This window comes from Oxyura jamaicensis, chromosome 1, assembly GCF_011077185.1.
Source record: "Oxyura jamaicensis isolate SHBP4307 breed ruddy duck chromosome 1, BPBGC_Ojam_1.0, whole genome shotgun sequence".
Lineage (NCBI taxonomy): Eukaryota > Metazoa > Chordata > Aves > Anseriformes > Anatidae > Oxyura > Oxyura jamaicensis.
Window position 1 is genome coordinate 112651757 of NC_048893.1, and position 24547 is coordinate 112676303.

General features: G+C 43.2%; 1 protein-coding gene and 1 long non-coding RNA gene across 3 annotated transcripts in view; one reads left to right on the forward strand and one right to left on the reverse strand.

The window, feature by feature from the left end:
* C2CD2 (C2 calcium dependent domain containing 2) overlaps positions 1–24547 on the reverse strand; it is a 39505-nt gene that overhangs the window by 13338 nt on the left and 1620 nt on the right. For both annotated transcript variants that reach the window (XM_035315864.1, XM_035315865.1), the window contains exons 2-10: positions 24291–24389; positions 15043–15162; positions 14497–14598; positions 10772–10894; positions 10368–10488; positions 7079–7187; positions 3330–3391; positions 1119–1258; positions 662–833 (exon numbers count right to left, since the gene is read on the reverse strand). In XM_035315864.1, the coding sequence (XP_035171755.1) occupies positions 662–833; positions 1119–1258; positions 3330–3391; positions 7079–7187; positions 10368–10488; positions 10772–10894; positions 14497–14598; positions 15043–15162; positions 24291–24389 (1048 nt within the window). The remainder of the gene's footprint in view (positions 1–661; positions 834–1118; positions 1259–3329; positions 3392–7078; positions 7188–10367; positions 10489–10771; positions 10895–14496; positions 14599–15042; positions 15163–24290; positions 24390–24547) is intronic.
* Positions 428–15350, forward strand: LOC118160839. The gene is made up of 4 exons (XR_004747702.1): positions 428–440; positions 1370–1373; positions 11956–11964; positions 15233–15350. It is a non-coding gene; the product is annotated as an uncharacterized LOC118160839 (long non-coding RNA).

A 24547-nucleotide genomic window follows, 5' to 3' on the forward strand; every position in this document is an offset into this window, starting at 1 on the left:
TGTTTGAGAAAGTCGTTTAATAGAAATTCTCAGTGCATGCTCTCTATGGTAATGTGACCCCCTAAAGACCTGTGAATTACAGGAATTTGTTTATAAACATTTTTTGTAATATTCTAGAAAAATATCCAATTAAGTAAAAGATCTGCGTTGAGAACTGAAGAGAATGCAGCTCTTTGTGAGACTTCAAACAAAGACTGTTTAGAGATTTTATTTTCATACATATCCCAAGAAGAATCGAGTCTACTCCTGAAAGGTATTCTGAAAAAAGTTTGTCAGAGGATGACACACCAATCCCCATCACAGATTATTATACGCACCGAGGCTAGAAGGCACAGCAACAAGACTGTCACCAGCAAGCACTCAGACACTGACACTTCTGTCATACGGAAAAACATCCAAAAGCTCTTCTACATTATCACTCTAGCATAAAGCTAGAAAGCGTCTACTAAAAGTAGCACTAACCTCTCCTTTTGTAAGAACAAGGCCTCATGAAAATTAAAAACTTGATTTTGAAGAATAAAAAAAATGCCCCCCACCACCAACGCATCAGAGAAATCTGGACAACAGTGTCTTCTCTTCCATCCCACTCCCTCCCTGAACGAACTTCTGTTCCCCACATACAATCCTAACAGTGAGCATAGAAAGAATTGGACCTCCTCACCTGTGCTCAGTGGAGATGATCTCCCTTCTAGTCGAGGTTTGGTTTTCACAGCAGTTACAGTAGTGACCACAGTCCCACAGGGCATCACAGTTCGATCCTTTTCTATCTTAGTGCTTGACACTGGAGAAGAAACTTGCCAGGTCTTTAGCTCATTAGGTTCTATAAAGAAGAACTAGGTAGACAAAAGACAATTTCACCTCAGAGGTGCAGTTAAGCAAGAAGGACATTAACATTTCTAGCTAGTGCTCCTTTAACATTCCTACTAACATTCAATAGCCAGCTAATACTTTTGATATATACAAATACAGTGTGACACGCTACCATAGAATAGGAACGTGCTACTCAAACTGGGCCACACATTGAACTGCACTGTGAAGAACAGTCCACAGCACAAGATGAGCATTCACAAGGACCTCCAGAAGTCAAAGATCCACCATAAAACATCCCCATGGCATACCTCTGCACTAATGGATCCTAGCCGAGGCCCCAGCTCTGGACTGCTCTCACTGGCCGTGCTGTTCAGTGCAAAGCTTTGTTGGCCAGAAGGTTGCTTCCTGAACAAATCTAGAGGTACAGTTGCCTTTGCGGACAAAGAACCTGGAAGAAATAAGTTTTAAAAAATAAAAATAAATCAGCACTCATCTGAGCTGCCAGTATATTTAAGAATGAGAAGACAGGAAAGGAGGAAGAACAGCGTCTAATTACAAGAACTGTTTCTACACCATGGGACAGTAAGGGCCCTGTTCAGAGCTTCCTTTACATTTTTCAACTATTCCCTAGTCTCACCTAATACTGAGCAACAAATACTGGAGACATGAAACATTACTTGCTTGCCACTATTTCTGGCCATTGGGGGGGCCCCCCCCCCCGCGTATGCAGAATGCTTAGGGGAAAATAAAACATCTAGAAATATTACTATTATGTTCTTGAACAACCTCCTTAACTGGTTACTTCCATCTTTCTTTTCAGAGAACACCTCCTTGGGTTCCCAGTAAACTGGTGCATCACTAAGAATATACTTTCTTAATTTGATCTTCAGTGTCAGTTCTCTTATTCCTCCCCTCTGCTAGCTACATTAGACTGGAGCAAACCAGTAGCAAAATTACTGCATGATTTCAGGGATGAAATTTTTATGCAAAATCCAAGGGCCCACAGAGATGTACGTTATATTCCCATTGCCCACTCTCATGATTCTACTCTGAGTCTTCCATTTAAATTTGCAGGAGAAGAACAGCTAAGGCAGTGGTGGAGCCAGGGGAGAAGACAGACAATTGTCAGTGTGATCAATTGGGACTTTTTTGTTTTAAAACCAGGTTGAAACACTCTTAGTAGGATGTGGAATGCTATTGGTATTGTTTGAAAGACCCATTATAAAAGATGCTTGAGGACTAGACTTTATGTAAGAAACAATATATACTTACTGATTACATAGATCTCATCTCTCTCTTTTTAAATAAAAAAAACAGCAGAGAAATTTAAATAATTTGCCTACATTTGAATTCCCATCCTTCGACAAATAATCATTTACTGCCTATTTGTTTTACACCTGAAACCTGGCTTAAGAAGGAAAAGGCAAATGGATTCAAGAGGTGAAATAAAGTTACTACTCCTAGCTAAAGCAGAACTGTATCAGCAAAAGAACATGCAGTACCTATGGGAAGAATTTATGAACTTGGGGCATCGATTCAATAAAGCTCAGGTAAGCGAAGTATTTTTGGAGCAACTTTATAAAGCTCATGCAAACAGCTCAACACGCTCCCTGGTCTCAAAACCTACTCATCCCTTAGCCCCAGCACTTGGAAGGCAATACTCTTCCAAATAAACACAATGCAATAGTTCAGTGGTGAGTTTTTCTTTGCCACTGAAGGCTAATTGCAAACTGTAACAACAGAATCAAAAATATTTCCTTCTTTAAGTTTTATATTTAATCCAATGTAACCAGAATTGGTGTGCTTTATACCTGGTAATTGCTGGGCAGACTTTTGGGCTTGAAAAGGAAGGATTTAGGATGAAAAACAATGATTACCCTTCAGTAAGAAAAAGACAGGGAAAGATTAACTTGAAACTAAAATTACTCACAGAGAATCCGTTAAAATTTTAGAAGGGCAAAAAAATAGGATTACCAACAGCTGTTGACAGCCTAGAAACAAAGGCTGATTCAAGGTTCATTTGTAACCTTAAATCTGTCCTGAGGAGGACAGCTACTTTTTAACACAGCATTTCTCTTCTGTCCAGGCTTACTGGTGGAAGCAACAAAGTACCTGGACAGCGGCTGACCCAGATGGAACAGTGTGCCCAAGACTGCTGCAGTTTTCCATGGATTTCAACTCTAGGACCTAAATTTGAGGACAGGCTTACTGAGTTTTAAAACAAACTTAGCTTATACATTTTCCTCAACCTGTCTGTTTTGTATAAACTTGGCTCGCTCTTTTCAGCTGATCTCCCTTTTGCTGTTGTTCTCTCCTCCAGGGCTCTCTAGAGACATTATAGAAGGTACAGCTGATGGGACAATCAGGACGCGTCAGGGTAAGACACCTGAACATCAACACAGGTTCACAAATCAAACAGTTTCTTACATGGCTATACAGCCGGGTAGAACTAAAGGAGGACTCATGTCAACATTTAGCAATGAGATGATCGTGCAAAACACTTCAGTTTTAATACTTACTATCCAACTTTTCATCTTCTACTATTTGCAGTTGCAATGTTTTTGATTTGGCACTTAGTTCACTGCAAAATAAATGAAACTATGTTAGTTTTTTGTATGCAAAAGATTCTCCCTCCCACGTAGATTTTCCCTGTCTCATTCTGGTCCCCAATTCCTTGCCCCAAACCAAGCACAGCCCCACACGGTCAACCCACCAGGGTGCCGGGCAGGCTGTATGCATGGCTTCTTTTTGACCTCAGTAGGAATGACTAAAGGAATATCAGCCAGAAAAACAGGGTTTGGTTCCCTCCAGCATTGTTCAGAAGTTCAACTGCCTAAACTGTCAGAGGCTTTTCTTCTCCCCGGCGGTTTACACACACTGCCTTTCAGGCTGATAGTTCAACTGCTGTGCAGCAGCACTAAGAAACCATTTTTTTCCTGGCAGGTTCAGAAGTAAGCATTTCTGAAATTTTTAAGTTAAGATGCTGGAATAGGTCCAATCAACTGCCTATTCAAAGCTGTGCATTATCTTGTCAAAGCAGGAAAGCATCCTGCAAAGCAGGAGAGAAGCAAGGAAATAGTCACAGGCTCAAGTGAGAGGAGTCAGTATGACTTTTCCAAAATAAGACTCCAGGATGTTGCAAGATAAGAAGAAATAGTTTCTCTGTGACAGAACTAATGTGTACTATTAGCAGAATTACTGTCATTTGTCGAACTCTGTAAGATGTACTAGACAAGAGATATATTTTTTTTAAAAAAAAAACAACTTTCCTCCAGTGAGCCAGTGAAGTGAACTGGGTAGCTACTGAGGAATCTTGTAGTAAAACTTGATTTTATGCCCATCTCAGCAAGTGTTCTGCCAAAAAGCTCCAGGGAACACATGCATGTATTTTATTTTTCCATGTCTCCACTTTAGGCTGGCGCGATCTTGGTTGCAGATACTCCAAATCCATCAGATGCTCCGGGACATAACCTATGCAGCAGGCTTCAACCTTCTCCCTGCCTCTACCATCCCCTCCTGCACGTCCAAAACCTGAAAAGAAGCACCTTGAAGCTACCTGTTGCTGATCTTTTCACAAATCAAAACCAAGGCCTGACATGGTGGTCAGTACACTGGTCTTAAGCTGGTGGGTATTTTTGTTTCTGAATTAAAAAAGTCAGGAGAGAATGAGTATGAAAGAAAGTATACAGCCAAATCCTGATCACTTATCTTTAAAAGTCCCCAAGCTTACCTCATGCCCTTCCGAAAAATAGCAAACATTGTGGAAAACCCAGCATTATCCCTAGCATCAAGGCCAAATTCCAGTCAACTTAATCACATCCTGCCTGCCCTCCCTCTGCACTTTCAGTTGGAAAGGTCATTATTCTTATAAACTTCCTGTCTGAAAGCGCTGGGCATGTCTGTTCTACAACACTGAGCACATGCTGCTCCACCAACAGATGGCTGAAGCGATTCACAAACCTAGGGGGTGAAGCACTTTGAGATACTCCAGAAAAGAAAGCTGTGACAGGAGTGCATTGTTTCTCCTACTGTGGAGAAGTTGCATCACATGAATCCTTAAGCTGCAACGGGAACACAGCACACTGTTGTGGAAGAACACAGCCTGCTCTGGCTTTCCACAAAAGATCCTCGTAACTGAAATCAGACTCGGTAAGACATGAAGTCATTGAACGGTAGGAAGAGAGCTTCCTAGCTGGTTCTCCACTTGCCAGCAGGAGGAGACACAGGGTGTATTTCTCCACCAAGCCACACAGAAAGATGGGACTTCTCAGTGTTGTTCTACATCCCTTCTAACTTACTGACCTCAGTGACTTCTTATCTCAACCTCTGCACACATTCAGAGGAGTCCAGTGTTCTCAAAGTCCTGTACAGCTTCTGACGACCAGTCCCAGTGCCTTTCTTTATATCAAGCAACCTGTGTTACTTTTCCCCTCAATATTCCTGTTTCTGCAGAGCACACTCCCATAAAGTATTTGTCCTGCAGACTGCAAGGGGGAGACAGAAAAAGATCTGTGCCCTGCACACTCATTCCCCCTTGAAGCTGAGGAGAAACACACAGAAGAGCACGCCACCCCTCAAGGAAGGCAGCACTCAGCACTGACAGGCACAGGTCTGAATGCTCACTCAGACCCTTGCAAGGTGAGGTTCTGCTTCACAAGAGAAAGAATGGGTACAGCGGATGCCACACTGTGACTAGATGGTGAAGAAAACGTCACAGAATATCAGATGGACTTGTTCTTGATGATCACCAGCAGTGCCCGCTTGCAGCCCAAAAGGCCAACTGCATCCTGGGCTGCATCAACAAAGGAGTGGCCAGCGGGTGGAGGGAGGCGATTGTCCCTCTGCTCTGCCCATGTGAGGCCCCACTTGGAGTGCTGCATCCAGGTCTGGGGCCCGCAGCACCAGAAGGATGTGGGGCTGTTGGAGCGGGTCCAGAGGAGGGCCACAAAGATGCTCAGAGAGCTGGAGCACCTCTCCTATGAAGAAAGGCTGAGAGAGCTGGGACTGTTCAGCCTCAAGAAGAGAAGACGGGAGACCTCAATGCAGCCTCTCAATACTTTAAGAGTGCTTATAAAAAAGATGGAGAGCAACTTTTTGCTCAATCAGATGATAACAGGACAAGGGTGAATGGTTTTAAACTAAAAGAGAGGAGATTTGGATTAGAGGTTAGGAGGAAACTGTTCACTCGGGGTGGTGAGGCACTGGCACAGGTTGCCCAGAGAGGTTGTGGATGCCCCATCCCTGGAGGTGTTCAAGGCCAAGTTGGACAAAGCCCTGGGCAACCTGATAGGGTGGTGTCCCTATCCATGGGTTGGAACTAGATGATCTTTAAGGTTCCCTTTCAACCCAAGGCATTCAATGATTCTATGATCTTAAAGCTCTTTTCCACCCTAGATGATCCTATGAATGGAACTGAAGTGGGAGAGGAAAGCTACATAAAGAACCATGGATACTCCACTATGTAACAAGTGCCTCTCGTATTAATAAACCAATAGAAGGGGGAAAAAAAGCAGCACCTGTAGTATGATGCATGGCAGCACTGCTACCCGTTTCCCTGGGAAGCTGCTTCTGCCTGTGTGCGTGTCTAAAGCCATTAGAGAAACACACCTGTTACTTACCACCCCATCTATGGCTCTCCCTTCCCCTCCTCATACAATACAGAAGCTACTTGATATTTTCTGCACTGCCACCAGAAAGTGGAAATTAAAACAGTTTTAGAACTGCTCAGTTTTGACCCTATTTACAGAAGCTGAATAAATCACAGAATACTGTGCAGGCTGCCCCAAATTCCCATTTATGTTTTTTTTGTGTAGAACAATCGAGTTAGTTACTATCTAGTTTTACACTCTGCTTTGTATAATAGCCATAATTCTTTTAGACAGTCAACCTGTCTGCACATTTACATTTCCCAGTTGGGGGAGAGATATCAGATTTCCTCAGATGTAGTTTTCAAGGTAAAGTGATTTAAAAACCTTGCTAACATTTTTTTTTTTTTGACACTGAATTGGAGTACAGGGTGATTTATTTTGCCTGCTATTGCTGTCATTAACTACAGTCAGATATCTGCCAGGGAGATCTAGAGACCTTTTTGATCTCATATCCACGCAGAGGGTAATTAGATATCCTGAGGTCCCTTCCAGCTCCAGATTCTTCCAAGGCCACCTGACAGGACATATTTCAAAACGTTGTTCTTCCCTCAAAAGCTCACACAGTGCCAGTAAAAAAAGATGTTTTACTATGAAATGTTCTCTGTAGGTAAGTTACTTACAAGACAAACTCTTCCTTCCAAAAGGGATTTGCAGCATTTTTGGCTACAGAGCTGGAAAACTTCTGCATAGGGTCATTCAACTGAACTATACACACAAGGTTTGTGCTGCCTGAAAGGGGAAAAAAAAAAAAAAGTTATTAATCTTCCATCACCAGGAGGTATACTTACTCAAAAGAAAGTGAAGAATCCCCTTCCTTACATACTGCACTTTTGAACAGACCATTTGGAAACTCTTTCTCACCCACTCACAGAATAAATTTCTCCCCTCCACTCGGTTTGTACACCATCTGCAGAAATGGCACTGGTCAAGACCGGGTCATCGTTGTGCTACATGCTCTTCTATACAGTGTGAAACATGGTGACCCAATTTAAATTCTGTCATGAAGCAAGGAAGTGCAGGCACAAAAAGATTTAAAAAAAAAAAAAAAGGATGTGGATGCAGAGTGAATAACAAGGAGGTGGTGGTGTGGGTGGGGAAGTAAAGTTGCTTTGAGCTGCTCTACAAAAACAGATCAAAGTTCCTACTGGCCAGAGTCACACGGTTTCTTTGGACACCAAAGAAACTTTCTTCTGCTAGCAAGGGAGCGATCACAGTCGTGTTAATTAACGATGGCTTTATGGACTGCAGTTTCTAACAAGTTCACGGACAGCACTTTAGAGTACTGGTGCAGAGTTACTATACTTTGATCTTGGAATTCGCTCCAGTGACTAACTGGTGTATTAGTTTTTTTTCCTATTTGCTACTCCAAGTGCAAACAGTTTGCTCAACATGTCACTCTTAAAACAATTTCTTCTGTTTGGCTTCCACAGCCTTAGAAATCATTTCAGTCTTGGGGTTCCCCTATAGCAAGGGCAGCAGCAAAAAGCTCAGTAATGACTTTGTGCAAAGCAAACAGAAGATACGCTGCCTCCAGCTCTCCGGAAGAGCCCAGGTTTACATTTATCACCACCAACTCTCAGCTGTCCACTGGTGGTGTATCTGGGCTGTGGAGAAGCAGCTTGGTCCTGACAAGGTTATCAGAGGAGACAAAGCACTACATACACGCAGCTTACTTGGGATCCAAGCTAACCCCAGAGTAAGTAGTTTAGCTGCTTTCCCAATGCACTGAGCCTGAGCTAATGAACCCAGGGCGGTTTTCTGTTATGGCAGCCATATGTCCCTGCAGCCTACTCACGCTGCCAGCAGAGCTGAGCAGCCTGGTGAAGAGAAGCGCGTACAGCTCTGCCTGCAATGGCACTGGAGCCACCCAGGGACTGACACTGCAGCAGGGTATTTCAACAGCTCCGCTCTGTGCTCTCTGCTGTTCACAGCTAACACGTTTTTTTTTTTTCCTTAACAGAAGTCCCTTGTACCCTTGATGATGCACTGTGTCCACATAGCACCAATCTAGGACAGCGTTTGATTGCCTGCACAAATTAAGGAGACAAAACCAGGCACAGCCCATAAGCAGAGGCCAGTTCTGCTGCTGGTTACTCACTGGCTGAACTCACATATCCATAGGAAAGCCACAAACTCCCATAAAACTTGCTGGCAACCCATGTTTGAGCTTAATGGTCGGGAGAGACAAACCCTCCTCTCCCCTCCCCAACCCAGTATGTATCTGTGGTGGTGAGCCTGCAATAGTGCATGCTCCTAGGGAGTCTCGGAGGTGCAACAGGATGGTTAACCATTGTTGCAAGACAAGGCCAGGAAAAGGGAAGGGAACAATAACTAAAAGGCAGCAAGCTACGTCCAGAAGCCAGCATCTACCCTGCTGTGCAGTATTTTCACTGGATTTAAAGTGACCAGCTAAACCCCACTGGGAAGCTTTATTTCTCAGTTCCAAAGCGTCTGAGTTCGAAGAGTTGCTAGGGAACCACCAAGATTTCCTCCATCTCCTGTTAGAAGAGCAAACGGTGATTTTTGGATCTCAGTATCTAGGTTCCCACAGAAAAGTGCATTAGTTGTCCCCTTTTCCTCTCCTTTTCAAGGAGGGGGCAGTGAGCCTTCCCACCGCAATGAATCCTTTGCAGCATGTGCTCTGTGCTAATAAAGGCATCTCGTCTCATGACTTTTTAACAGCAGCCAAAATGATCAGCTCTACGGAAATGCTTAGCTTGCACTACAAAACTGTAGAGTAACAATGAATTCTGAATGAGTTTTCCTGCTGCAATCTACAGTTTCCAGCACAGCTTTATTTATAGAGGACAGTTCACTGCAAAGAGTTCCAGAACCACTATATATATATATACATATATTAAAAAAAAAAAAAAAAAACAAAAAACAGCCTGCAGAAAGTTTTAGAGGAGTCTTAGAGGAGTCTCTTCCAACCAGCATGAGCAAAGCAGCATTATGCAACAGTCTGGGGCAGAAATTTACTACATCTAACTGAAAGAAGGAGTAAAGCAAGCAGGATATATTTATCCAAAATTAGTACCTTGCCCAATTTAGCAGCCACAAGCTTCCATTAAAAAGATTGTTACGGAATTGTTAGCGACCATAAATCACAGGGCCTCGTATCTGCATTTCCTCTGACAAAATCCCAAATATGCTCACTCATGCCTCAAGCAGCGATGCAAGCATGCTTGCACTTGAAGTAGTTTGAATACTTGTTAGACAGGCTCAGTGCTTTTTTCTTAAACCAACAGTGCAACTTCGCCAGGCAGTGATCTTTTTGGCTTCACTCTCCATTTGCAAGAAGTACCCCCCACCCCTTACCCACAGAGGTACTTCATTGGGAAAAAAAAAAAAAAAAAACACACAAAAACCACCAACAAAAAAAACCACTCTCCTTTGAGGAAAGTTTGTATAAAAGAGGAGAGTTTTACATAAATCAGTAAATTGCTCAAAAGTAAAGAAAAGGAGATGGAAAAATAAGGTAGTATTGAACCAAACCAATGCCACTGCTAAGAGTTAATGAAGAGTTGGTTTTGAGCCCTCCCCCACTACCTTGTACACACCTTTATTTAGAAATAAAAAGTAAACTCCAGAAAATGAACAACCAACTCTACAAATATGCTCATTTTTATTTGTTTTCAAACATGATGAATTTGTTTACACGAAGATTAAGGTGTCTAAATAAGCAGCTGAACTAAAACACAGTTTTGTTCAAGCATGACTAAGCCCGTTTCTCAGAGCACAGCAATTTCTTACATCTTGTTTTGAGCCAAGCTTGTAAACTAGAACTTTCAAATGATTTCCGCCAGAAGAAAACAAACACAGCAATAAACAAAACAAGCAAACAAAAACAAAACAAAGCAAAACAAACACCCTACTTAAAAATGAGCAGCACCCTCTGGGCTACGTTACCTGCAGCACTGTGATCAGCTAGGTTTACTGCAATGTTCTTTACCAGCAGTTTCAGTTCATGAGCCCTTGGAGGCTTAGGCGGACTAGTGCCCTGAGGGAGAACGCTCGTGTTCTGTACATTCTGTGAAAAGCAAGCAAAAGAAGAGGGACTGTGCATACGCAAACGCTTTCAGCTTCTGTCACATTAATATAGGGAATTAGACGTGATGTGGTGTAACATCTACAAGTAGCTGCATGGGAGTTATAATCACAAAGCCTTCACTGCCAAAGGCTATGTTGTTTTAAAGCAAGCATCACAGTTGCTTCTGATCACTGAGTGGTGTTAGAATTACTTGTTTGTGGATTATGAGTAGGTAAATAAAAGCACTACGCAGAAGGAGACTTCTCAAAAGGTTCAGACTTACCTGAATCTCCTTTATGTCTGTAGGCCTTGTACTCAACACTACAGATGGAGAAACTGAGCTAAAGAGGTTCTTCAAAACATCTCTGAGCGTTTCAGATATTGCACATGTCCCTGCTCCCTGTCCCTAAGGGGAAAACAAGCAATCATGCTGGTCAAAATTCAGAAGAATACATGTTAAGACAAAAAAAAATATTCATTTGGCATGTCTAAACTACAAGTTATTGAAAATTACCTTTATCAGAGGGAGAGATGGTTTCTATTACCAACAACAAAATGTACCAAGAGATTGTGCAAACAATTAGTTCAATTTCTACACTAAGCATTAAAGAAAAACATAAGCACTAAAGAAAAACATTAAAGAAACACACTCTGTTCTGAGAGTTAAGAAAGCAGAGCTATTAGCCACAAAAACAGAAGTTTCATTGACAGTCTGTATCTTACGATGCTGCTTTGAAGTTTCTGTACTGCTTTGCACTCCTCTGGGAGAGCAGATCAGGCCATGGGATAAGCAGATAGGCGCTGTGCCACTGATTTAATGGGAGTTACGCCAGCTTGCAACAGATGAGAATGTGCTAATCCTGGGCTGCACTGAAAAGTTATTTTAGCATCTCTTGGAGGTCTTCAACTTTGCTGAAAAAAAGCATGCCGTATGGACAAGCAGGTGTGGCAATCCATGGGATTGACTCCTATGTTTGCCTACTCAAAAACCTCACGGCCACCTGCATTTAACACCACCTGCTTCCACACTTCCTCTCTGAAGCATCAGAACACGTCACCAATTTTGCTTACACGGGTGGCTTCACTGGAATAATTGTAAGGTGCCTGAAGACAGTGAACCATGCCTCCTCCCCCTGTGCCCACGGAGAAGCCTGCTTCTGCTACGCAGAAGCTTTCTTCTGCTCAGTTATCTACAAGGGAGCAAATCTTCAAATGAAGCTGTCACATAAAGGGCAGTTTGATGCTACTTCTGCTCTGAAGGCAGCCCAGGATAAATCTCCATGAGGTCTGTCTTCTAAAGAAAAGATTTAAGTTGAAGACACAGATCTGAGGACTCATCCAGCTTTTCTTACATGGCACCACATTGAGAGACTGTGTTAATGCAGAGCAAGGCTTTAAAAGAAAGGGAACCACCTTACAGCTGCAGGTACAGAATAGCTGGGCAATGCAGTTAAGTATACTAAGCAGAAGAAAAAGGTGTCCTTCCACATGCTGCTGGCAGATGGGAGCACACCTACAGCAAGCATGCCATGACCGATTCACAGCAAGCAGCACCAACAAAGCAGGCCCAGCTTTGTCTGTCACTAAAACCCTCAGCCCTTTTTAAAAAGTAGGAAAACACAGAGTTACTTCTGATCTCCTAAAGGGATGCCTGCAGCTTATACAACAGGTCAAACCAATCGGGAGTAACACCCCTTTCCCAATTATCCAAGTGTTACAGAAACATCCAGGGCGTTTCATAAAAACTCCGGGAACGCTGCGTGCAGAAACCCTGTTTCGCCACCTCCTTACGTACCCACCCCCTGATGACATCCAGCTACTGTTCAAAACCCGCAACAGCATCAGCTAATTCCTCAGCAGCTTTGCTCACACAGCGGTACCCAAAACAACTGCCAAAGAAAGAGGCAGCAGTGCACTCCTGCAGATGCAGATAATACTTAAAAATATGAAAGAAGTAAGTTAGGCCATCAAAAACCTTAGTTTCAGTAATTTTTATTTTTTGGGATATTTTAATAAGCAGATAAACTGCTGGTTGTTTTCACTGGTTTGGAGGTGATTTGCCACCCCTGCCCTTACCTACACATTTTTTCCACAAAAAATATTGTCAAGTAGCAAAATTCCAGCCAATTCTCACTTTGCCACCAACCTAACCAGGTATTTGTTATTTAATAATAATAACAGCAACAACTGTCATTGGAATTCCTCTAGTAGATATTTCCTGTGTTTTGTTTTGCTTTCATAGTTATTTGCAAGACAATTTGGTTAAAGAGCTTCCTTTCCAGCCAACCTTTTTTTTTTTTTTAGCCATCCTTATTCGGAAACTGATGCTCTATCACACCACACTCCACAAAGTCACAGTGACTTAACTGCCAACCAAAAGGTTCAAGACTACATGTTTTACTGTGGGACTGACACAGGCCAGGGGCTGACAGTGAGCTGCTGTGGCTAGCTTGAGGCCAGGCAGCACACGAGGTCAAGGTAGTGGAACCGCGAGCAACGCAAGCCCTGCAAGTCAGCCAGACTGCACTAAAGGTAGCTCAGGCTCATCCAGCTTTGATCAGCAGAAATAGGTTGTTATATCCACCTGTTTGACTGATGACAGAACTATTGTGTAGATAATCATCAGCAATTACAGATCTTTATTTGTACACAAAATACCTCTTCCGAAAGAAGAAAAAACGAGACAAAAGCCAACATTAAAGTTTAAGAGCTGAAGGCGCTTCCGAGGGGTAGGTTGCTCTTTGTTACATACATTAAATAGCTCTTCCTTTGTTGCCTCCCCATCTCCACAAACGCTAACAGAAACTTCAAAGGGGAAAAAAAGCCCTTAAGTAGTAGGAACTTAACTTGCTCATTCTAAAAACACAGGCAAAGCACGCTGCAACCGCTTTGTAACTCTGGACTTAGGCACCTCTCCAACAGCAGGTTTTGAAGTCCAGTGAAGGTCAGTGACAGTGCCAAAGTCATTCACACGTGTTAAGTACTTAAGGCTTGTTCAAATAGTGATCATTTACACTCCTAGATGCACAGTAAAATCCCCATTAAAACACACTTCAAAAGACTTGCTTGTCTTTAGTTATGAGCTTAACATTCTTGTGTACAAAAGCTATGGCAATAAATTACGATCTAGGTCACTTAGTACAGGTCTTCGGAAGCAGCTCTGCTATACACTAACCTTAATCTTTAGCAAGGTCTTCAATCAGAAAACCAACCTCATAATACTCAAGCAACCACACACCCACTGCTGTACGCAAGGTGTAAGAGTCACCATGTTGGTGTCCCCCACCACCACCCAAAATTATGAAGATTCAAAGGCAGAATAAATTCTTTCAGGATGTTTGTCAAAAAAAAAAAGAATGTATATACTAAGACAAGGTGCAATTCAGAAAGCCTCAAGATATTTCTAGATATCCCATCATTTCCTTAAAAGTTTGTATTTTTTCAGAGCTATCTGACCCAGGGTTACCAGAACCCTAAAGTAATTAAGTTAAGGAAGAGGGCAATTTTTTAATTACATTGATGGGAACATCATTACATTTTTTTCATTATTTTACAAGTGCTCTTAAAGAAGGCCTTTAGTAACAGACATTTTTCACACCTTTGAATTTGGCTGAAAAATGTTTGCCAGGTCACTTGTCTGTCAAATGCAGGTTTATCTTCAACGCTTCAGTGATCCTGAGAGACGCTCTCAGATTTCAGAGATGCAGGGTTTTGATGGATGAGCCATGGCAAGTTTCACTGAAGCAGTTTAAGAAGCCATTGCCAATAGATAACTGCCCCATTCTTCTGCTGAATGTGGCCAGCCAAAAGGAACAGGCACTTTTGCTTAGCTCTAGCCACTGTTACTGCTAAACTAAAGCACTGGAGGGTTGAAGACCCATCTTTTCTGCCTCCCTGAGCAGAGAGACTGAGTTACTACAGGGGCAGATTTGGCAGATTGTCTAAGGCCCCTCCAAATCTGAAGTGCACCTTTGCATTTGTTGCAACAAATAAAACTTACTGACTGACCTCCTGCCCTGTTGGCTCGATTTCAAAGTTGGTTTCATCGGTATTAACGAGGACCCACTCAACTTTGACATCATCTCTTTTCTCTTTCACGTAGAGCTGAAGCTGTGGATAGGAAAGAAGTTATTGGTTAACTTTAAAGAAATTTTACTTCAAGCTCCATGCTGATGCTCACCAAAGGAAGAACAGCTGGTTGCTGAGTCAGCATATGCCCAAGTGGCAGTCTAAGAAACCAAAAGTTACTTGAGAGCATATGCCAATTCAAAAGGCTTTTTTTTGTTGTTCTAAACTTCTGAACAATCTATCCAAAGATTTATTTACCCAGCTGTCCTAAAGAAGAGGCTGAATTCATGAATTTATAACTCGCCCCAGATATAACTGTAATATTATTAAATGTTTTACCGGAGTTAAGATGAGCTTGCATGCATTTTTCAAACAGGAGGTGAAAACCTGATACCATCTTTCAGATCTTTCAGCTGAGCTGGGGGATGAGATGTAACAAAAGAAAGAAAAAAAAAAAAAAAGAGAGAATAATACTTAATGCTTTACCTGCAAGTAAAGTGGAGACAGTTTCACTCTGTACGACTGACTTTCTGCAGCTTCAGGTGAAGTACGTGAGACGCTGAAAACAAACGTAATGGAATCTCCCACAACATTACAAGAAACCACCTAAAGAAATTAAAGGGGAGGAAAGGCAAAGGAAGAGAAAAAAAGATTCAGTAAATTATTCAGTCTTCAGAAGGACTTTAGGCTACCAGAATTATGCTACATTCTGCAGCTGGAAGATTTCCCTACCTCCCTAACATCCCTACCTCCTTCTATGTATTCAGTTCTAAACTCTGCAGTTCAAACATACACTTCTGGTTTAATACCTGACAATTTTGGTGTTTTCCAAAATTTCTTTTGCGCTGTAATATAAGACAAGATAACTCCTCACCTGATGAAGGCTCCTTGTGTTTCACAGGCCTATACATTAGAATCTCTAAGATCTAAATTTTGTACCGCGGATACAAACAAGTTTGTTCTCCTTCCTTTCCTGCCCTGAACCAAGTATCCTATCATAGGATGGCTGGTTTTACTAAACATTCAACTCATTAAAATCAACTGGGCAAGATTTATTTCAGTGGTAACCTACAAATATGAAACTTTGGCATAATGCTGCTGCTGAGAGGATTTTGAGTAATTCCACTACTAGGGTAGTGATGGGCAGAAGCCTTTAAAAGTTTGAGTCTTTGACCAAGCCAAGAAAGGCACTGAACTTCAGTGGTGAAGCTGAGTGGAGAAGTCTGGGACAAGTCTGTATGCCATACACCTAAGTACACACCCTGATTTTATAAGCAGCAATTTAACCTGTTATCACAGTGAGTTTGCAAACAGTTTTTTTTTTTTTTTTTTTCTCCCCTCCCTCTTCAAAATAACTGAAGTTGTGAGCTGGTGCTCAAAGTCCCATGAACGTGCAGAAAGCACCTGGCAGCAGAGGAAAGCCCCAGGTGCAGAAGTCAAAAGTCATGCATTAAGCCAGGGAGAGAAGTTCACTTTGCAAAGTTGCAGCCTCTGCTGGTTGAAGACGGCTGCTCGTCACTGTTCCTCTGTGGTTACTGTCCCACAGCTCCACCACCGAAAAGGTGAGTTAAACCCTCCTTGGATGGATCCAGGCCAAGTTAACCAGGTTAATGAGATGCACAGATCATTTGCTGCAAGATTTGTTTGAGGGAAACTCTGCACATACGTTAGTAAATTATGTTTGTGCACTTACTGCTTCGCTTATGAGCACTGGAACTAAAGCTGAAGGTTTAAAATGAATCACGTACCCTCTGGAAGATTCTTATCAGTCTCTCCTTAAATACACGGCCCATTTCCTAGGGCTCTATCAAATACGTTGTAAGAAGCACCAGAGCACCATCAAGGGCTTCTGAGCACATCCATTAAGGCAGAAATTACAAAGGAGCAGGGGGAGGGAGTGGGCACGACAAATAACTATCGCAACCACACCCACGTGCAACAAGATTTGCCTTTTCACGTTTGTCTTCTGCAAACTCTAGTTGGGAAGTGGGAAAAATCTGCTTCCCTCGCCTCTCCTCTTCCCCAAAACCTAAATTCCCTCAAAGCTGATTTATGTCCCTTAATCCCATATAATCACCATAAGCAGCCACAATTAGGACATAACAGAAAAGAGTGTTAAGAGGGTTGTTTTTTTTTCTTTTTTATAGCTAACAAGACCAAGACCCCTAACTGCTCATTTTACTTGTAGTTGAGTCAAAACACAGAATCACTCAATTCATTCACAATGAGGGTGGATTAGCATGTTTTTTCCTTAAAGGTGACAAAAATTGACAGGTCCTTCCCTCTTTTTGGAGTGCAGAGGAGAGAAAAAGGACAGGTCTGATGCAAATACTGCTGACACTTGCATATCCTAAGCACGGTGGTTTACCATCCGTACATATCTGACCCACACTTGCATAGGAAGTTCATGCATTCAGAACAAGTTGGACCTGCTGCACATGTGGCGCAGAGCCATTCATCTGGAGCTTCTGGACATCTAAGAGACAGGGTTACCAGGTACACAGCTGATTACTGCTTTAAAAAAAAAAAAGGGCGTGATAGAAGTGTTCGTAGATACAATCACATGCTATTTTTTTCTTCTGTTTTCACTTTCAAGTGAAAGATAGAACCATGCTCCAGGTGGTGGAACTTCCACTTTTCTTTCTCTACGCTGTTGAGATAGGCCAAATCCCTCTGCTGATATTTGTAGCGGTAGTTTAGGAGCACATACTGCTAGCGTTTGGGCTGTTAGTTTCCTTGATTCATTTCTTTTCTGCCTTTTCTTTTCACCCAGCAAATACTCCCTTTCTCTCCTCACTTTTGAGAAAGTTAACTGTGGCCTTCAGGCACAGGAGTCTTTTTCGAGTCCAATCACAAAAAGGAGCGTTTCCCTGTTTGTTGAAGGAAAATTACATGTATCCGGCAAAAACCTTTGTACCTGCAGAAGCACGATGATTTATGGAGTAAGAACACAGAGAAAGTAGAATTCTTGGCAAAAACGTGCAGAGAAAGAGGTTCTGTTTTCATCTAAGATGCTGCCTACCAGCAAGAGACCGCAACTGCCACTTCTCTTCCTAAGCGACATTTCTTTACAAATGTAGCAGATTCTTTTGAAAGACCTGAGCAGAAATATGTAGGCCATTTGCCCCAGAATAGCAACATAAATAAAAATATTGAAACTTCCTGTGCTGTGCTCTTCTTCCACCACAGCCCCATCCAGCCTGCTTCCTCACATTCTCTTTCTCTGAGCCAGTGAACAGCAACCACCAACAAACCCCAGTTCATTCATATCCTGCAAAGCTCTAGCTAGAGACAAAATGCATTTGCCAGCAGGTAAAGGGAAGGTTGGGCAAAGCACCCCTTTCTGGTTAACAGGGAAGAGAAAGAGGGAGAGTAGAGTTTTGTGAGAAAACAGTAGCATCTAGACTGGTAAACTGCTTTTCAACTTTATCATCTTCCTCATCTTTCTTTCCCAACCTTCCACACAAGGGGTCACCAACCTTCCACTTTCAATGGAGGCTAGAAAACCTGTAGTTTTGATAACAAAATTTCTTTTAAAATGAGGACCTTGCACCACCGCACAGCAGCTGTGGCTGGCTAACTTTGGACTCCCAGAGGGGTTATGCTCCAGCTCTTCTCCTTCGCTCTCTTGTAGCTGGACAAGCAAGACCTCATACTCTTGAGGAAGTAGGGTGAGGTGAAGCAGTAGCACAAAGGCACCAGGACTCTTCCACCAGCAAGACCAAAGTGCCTTATCACTCCAGCATCTCCCCATGGACAGACACCCCACCACCAGCAAGGCATCTCTCTGTGCACTTTGAGGATCTTCTATCCAGCAGTGGCTCCCAGCCCTTCCTCTTAAGTTATTAGCACAGTTACCCTAAAACACTGTTCCAGGCAAACAGGAAGGAACAAGACTGAAGAAACATTACAGTCAGAGCAAGACAAATATTTTTCTAAGTAACTGAAGTGCCTGAACATGTGTACTCACAGCTATCGATGTCCTGCCCCCCTGCTTTGCCCTCCCCCTCTACATCTTGACTCTGCAGTTCCTCTGGACAGAGCTGCAGAATTTCAGCTTCTCTCCTTTCAGCAAAAGCTGCTTCAGTTCAGGGAGAATCAGAATGCCTGTCCTTGTCACTCAGGGTGTCCTCTTTCCTTGAGATGTTTCAGTATTGTTCCTGGCACCACACAGATTTGTGCTGCACACACAGCCTTTCTGTTACTCCTCCAGATCAGCCTTTCTTCCCCATCTCTCTGTGCGAGACAGGAGAGCCCCTCCTGTGGTAAAAGGGATGGTGAATGGCCGTGATTTCAGAAGGAAGTTCATACAGTCCAGCAGAAGAAGTTCTTCTCCACCTTCCCCAAGCCTGACTGTATCATGTGCATGTGTAAAACTCCCGATGTTACAGTCCTGATTGTTTTTCCTCTGGACAGAAATCAGTTTTACTGCATTTAGGATCTATTTCAAGAAAGAACAAGTTACTCAAGGCTAAGAAATGCGTTATCAGTACCATGTAAGTAGTAATCTTTAAAAGTTTGCACAAGAAAGCAACGCGGTGAATGCTGTTTTCATCTCAACTGCAGGGATCATGATGCTATGAGATTTAGGAGCCCCACAGTTTCCAATTCTTGTTCTGGATTACCACTCTGAGAAAGAGAAGGCGCTTATTCTGGCCCAGATATGTTATCTTGTCCACAGCCACAAAGACCGTTTGTGTGCTCAGCTTAAAACCACCCCACATGAAACTTTTCCAGTCAGAAACTTCTGCCTTTTCATTGTCATTATGCTCAGCTGTTTGAGAGGAGAATTACATCACCTTCCCTGGTTAAGCGAGCCTACGCATTAACTTCTTGAGGGGCTTTCTGTAGCTTCTACACCATTCCCTCTTCACTCGAGCAGTTCATTAAATGACAGACAAAATCAAGGAGGGAAGACAAACGCGATGTCTAACCCAGGCACAGCTAGTAGCAGACTTTTAGAAGCTGTTATCAAAGCACGTTTGCCTGCAAATATAATGAGAATCTCAGATCAGTTTTCCAAAGTGACGATAAGCACAAGGATAAAGGCAGAGTGAATGACGGAATGAGTGCACAGGAGGAGGAGTTACCACGTGAGCAACAGAAGCAAAAGAAAAACTGATAACCCGGAGTGAATTTATCCATTCCTTTGTGTCTGACAGACAAATTCAAAGCAGTGGAACCAAGGGCAGGGGGAAGGGGTTGTGGTTATAAACAACAGACATGAGAGGAAGGATTTTCCATCAGCCTATCAGGCCAAGCGAACATCAGATGGTGGGAAAACAAGACGCAGCACTTATATTTAAGAAGGTGGGAAATAAACACCAGAAATAGACTTGGTAGTTTGGCCTCACTAACAAGCAGGTTAAACAAACAACTTAGAAGGTGGCATAGCTGAACACACTGATACAAAGGGACAACAATAAAATGCAAGAGAGGTTTGCCAGCTTGTCCTACAGTAAGCTGGAGAGAGGCATCGGGGTGCTAGGGCACCCCTGGCACCTGCTGGCAGATGTGGCACAAACCTGCAGGAGGAGCACGAGCATCTGCAGCTGCCTGACAGTGCCAAAACCAGCATTATCACCACTGAAACAAACAAATCCCAGCCTGGATGTCTTCCTTTGACAAGAAACTCAGTTCCTAGGTAGGTTAGAACCATTATGCTGTGTTGCCTATTTTAACAAGAACAACTATGTCCAAAACTCCTCAGTAGAAAACTGAAAGGAAGTATGATGCTGAGGAAAGAAAGCTGGGAGGCAGCAATAAAAAGGGAGGATAGGACATCACACAGAAAAAGCTGAAAAGCCTTGATGGCTAGAAGAGAAATGTAACTCAAAATTCAGAGCATGAATCAAGGAATAAGCTCCCCTCCATAGGAGAAGTATCACTGGGAGAATCAAAGCAAGAGAAATCTGGATGTATCAAGTCAACCAGAGCGTGAAGCAGCCATGGGAGAGGGAGATCAGAAGCCTAAAATGCACTGGGAAGAGCTGTCAGAGGCACAGGGAAGCGGTCATCTCAACACACAGGGAGACCTCATTGTCATGCTGTGCTTCACTTTAGCCATCACGTTCAAGGAACACGAATCCAACTGGAGCGGCTGCAGACCGGACGCGCAGGCGTGACGGGCAAACCAGCACTGTGAAAGGAGACTTGAGGAACACCTTATTTACCCAAGCCAAACAAAGGCTGGAAGGAAACATAACTCCTCCGTAGTGTACTTAGTAACAGAAAGCACCAGGGAAAAAAAAGTAAATGCCGTCAGGATAAAGGATTATGCTAGTACAGGAAGAAAAAAAAATACATAAAAAAATAGCTGCATAGGCCATGATTCTTCTTAAGCTTGTAAAAAAAAAAGTAATAAAAAACAAGCAAACTATAATTAAAACAGCAAATCTCCAGGACAGCTTCTCAAGCTCAAGAAGGAGTTAAAGGACAACAGAGATTGCACGTGGTGATCAGGGTGGTTCAGCCCACCAAAACTAATCATTGATAACCACATGTAAGCAACCAGGGATCAATCCCAGGTATTGCTGTAGCATTCCCAATGAGAAACCAGCCTCTCCGGCAGTGAAAAACAGCCTTTGCTTCACAATGCCTTCACTTGCTTCAGAGTGAGGGGAGCTGGGTGAGCCCCGGCACAATGCCAGCACGGGCTGCCAGCTGGGAGTGAAGAGAGGCGAGGATGAAGCTGCAACAGCCGCGTGGTTGAACAGGGCCTTTTCGTCAGCCTGCAGAGTAGCCCTCCTTTCTCTCCACGGTTTCTCCCAACAAGATTCATCATATGAAGGCTCCCCGTTACCTTTTCTATTTGCTATTGCCTGACGTGATGCGGGACAGTCAGTCCTCGTGTAGCAACTTCTCATGAACCGCTTGTGAAAGGAAAAGTGAGCCCTCTGAAGGCATTTCTCTGCTCTGTTTAAGCATGAAAAGGAGGGGATCTCTGCTCCAGTTTAATGGTTAGGGAACAGACTTGGAAGTTTGCTCTGCCTAAACCCATCCGTGCCAAGCTCGCAACAAGAGAATTGTCTTCTCTGTAGCCTTTTATTGTTTCTGGGAAGTTCAAAGCCTCTGGAAATAGAATGCAGTAATGGAAAGGTTGGCAGAATTAGCTGAGAATATTGCTAATGTTTACTTTATTGAAACAAAACAGCCAACACCACACAATGAAAACAGGCCTCTTCATTCTATATATTTAGGCCCTGGCCCAAATCTGGAGCGACGGCTACGTATAAATAGAGGCTTTGTCAAGAAGCAGTGCGGTGTAACCTTCCTCCACGGGGCAGCTCCGTCACGATCACAGCGGCGTTTGCCAAGTTCACAGCCAGCAGCTTCCCTGACAGCGTTTGCATCAGCCAACACACGCCGCTTTTACAGCCTCAAGCTCCTTCAAGGCAAGGACAGTCATACGCACCTAAGGACAGCACGTGTCAGAGCGCGTCCTGCTGATAAACAGGGCTGTCGGCGGTAATGTAACAGTTACAGCCTGTCTGGAATTCCCAGATTGATTCGGCGTGAGTGCAGGCAAGCCTTGCCAGGCGTGAGGCTCACACCCAGCACCATGCAGGATCATCCCCTGGTGCGCTCCATGGCCATTCAAGAGGACAAAACCATGCACCACAAAAGAGAAGTGTGCCACGGGGATCCATCGCTGTACCTGTGCATCAGATTTTGAACTCTCACCCTCATTCCTCTGTTTCCTTTAATGACCACAACCTCTCTGATGCAAAGTCTTGAAAATACCTATTTAGAAACGACGTGCAATGAATCAAGCCCTGGCTGCTGACCAAGGCTCCTATACGCTCTTGCTACCCAGATCACAAGTAAAGCAGCATGCTGAACCAGTTACAGGAAAGCAGCCCTGTGCCAGCTGATGCCCCAGGCAAGTGCAGAGCTCTGTGGGATGCTACAGCATTGATAAACAAGCAGCATATGGTCACAAGCCACATCCAGAGCCAGTCAGACCAGTAGTGAGTTACAAACACATATCAGAGGTCTGAGTCTGGACAAGCTGCTGAGAGAGATTTCAATTTCACATTGTGTTTTCTGGTAATGCTTGCAAAGATTAAGGGTTTGAAGAGCAGAGGAAAAAGAAATGAACTCCAAAACTCTGGACCTTTGGTATTACCTGAAGAGTACGTAAGAGAGAGGATTACCACATGAGGAAACTCCTGAGGTGTTTAGAGAAAGTTCACTACAAATTTAGTGAAGGATTGAAAGCAGCACCTAAGTGCAATTCTAAGGCTATTACATACTGAAATCCAAATAAATTATTCAGGCTATACCTTAACTGAATGAGTACGAATAATTCAGAGCAATTTTTCTAGTAGCTACGCACAAGATTATGGAAACAGGTTTGGGGACAGCTCAGAACAACCCAATTTACATAAGCAAAACTGTCTTAATCCAATACATTTTAAAAAGTGCTTATATTGCTTCAAGCTGCTATGAAACCCCATTAGATTGCTGGTTGCAATATTAACAGCTCCATTAGCATCCATTAGGAATGGCTCGACCCAAGGTCAGACAAGGACCAGGGGACTGCAGGCAATGGCACAAAGCCCCAGGTAAAAGAGGGCAAGAGAGCAGCCCCACAGCACGGCTTTGTGCAGCGCCACAGCAGCTCACACTTGGGCCACTGTGGGGCCAATGCTCCCGAGACATCACAACTTTGCCACAGGGGGGAAAGAGCTTCAATCTCACTAGTCCTAACTGCTGGGGTGGGGAGCACTGGTAAGGAAAAAAACAACCAAACAAACAAAAAAACTGAACCAAGGCTAGAGAACAAGTGCTCAAATGTCTTTACATACTGGCAAACCCCAGCTGCTACTGATCAGGGAATGACTTTGAGTATCAGACACATGAGCATGCATAGTTTTTAAAGGAATCACAGTATAGCTGCTTAACATTTAAATCAGACAAGCAAACAAAAACAACAAAGCAGAACTAGACGTATTAAGTTAAATTGATTCAGGTGCCTGAAGCACCAGTTCACATTGACTACTAGTTACGGTAACTAGGATGAAAACGCAAAAGTTATCGTTGCTAGTAAGCACACAACAGTTTTTTCCTTTTAAGGCATCTGTACACTATTTTAAGAGCCACATTCTGCCTTATTTTAATATCGTGTGCACTAAGTGTGGGAAAAAACACTTCCTGGTAGGTGCTGGGGGGTGGGCAAGGAAGAAGCAAACAATCCCTTCCTCACTGAATATAGGATTCAGTAGCCAGGATGTCACCCTGAGGACTCTGCACCTGCTCCACTGATCCTTATCTGGCTGGGACGCACGAAGCAAACCTGTAATCAGCCACACAAACAGCAAGCAAGAGGCAGACTAAGATGCTTTCCTGCCCCAGAGGAGAAGTGTCCCTTTCCTCCTTCATGAATTCCCCACCTCACACTTCAACAATAGGATGGGGAACTGTAATGATGGGGGGGGGGAGAAGGCTGGTGTAGGAGGTGACTGAAGGTGTTTCTATAAACTCGGCATAACTCTAGTTATTGTTCATTTCATAGAAGCCCTGGAGCACACTGTTCATGACTTGCACAAGAAGTGAATCAATGCAAAGAGTTTACACAGGCTCATTAGAGAGGCAGTCCCTTACCAGCCTACACAAACTCATCAGGTCAAATGCTCAAAGTTCTCAGAAATCAAACTCCTGCTGACACTCATACAAAAACTTACACTTCTGGCTAAAAAGTAAACTGAAACAAAACAAAAAAATAAGTTTACCTTCTCTTCAGCTGACTTTACCACACTGACAACTTGTTTAACTGCTAGCTCAAGTGGTTCTGGTGGGTCATCTTCCTCAAATGTCAGCAACTGTGAATCCTAAGAAAGAAGAAGAGAACCATTATTAGGTGACAAACCCATTGCTTGAAAATGAGTGATGAAAATCCACTGCCTGTGAAGATCCTGGAAGAACCAGAGACAGAACTGCGAACCTATGTCAAAACTCACGTGTTTTAATTGTGCGACAGCTCACTATG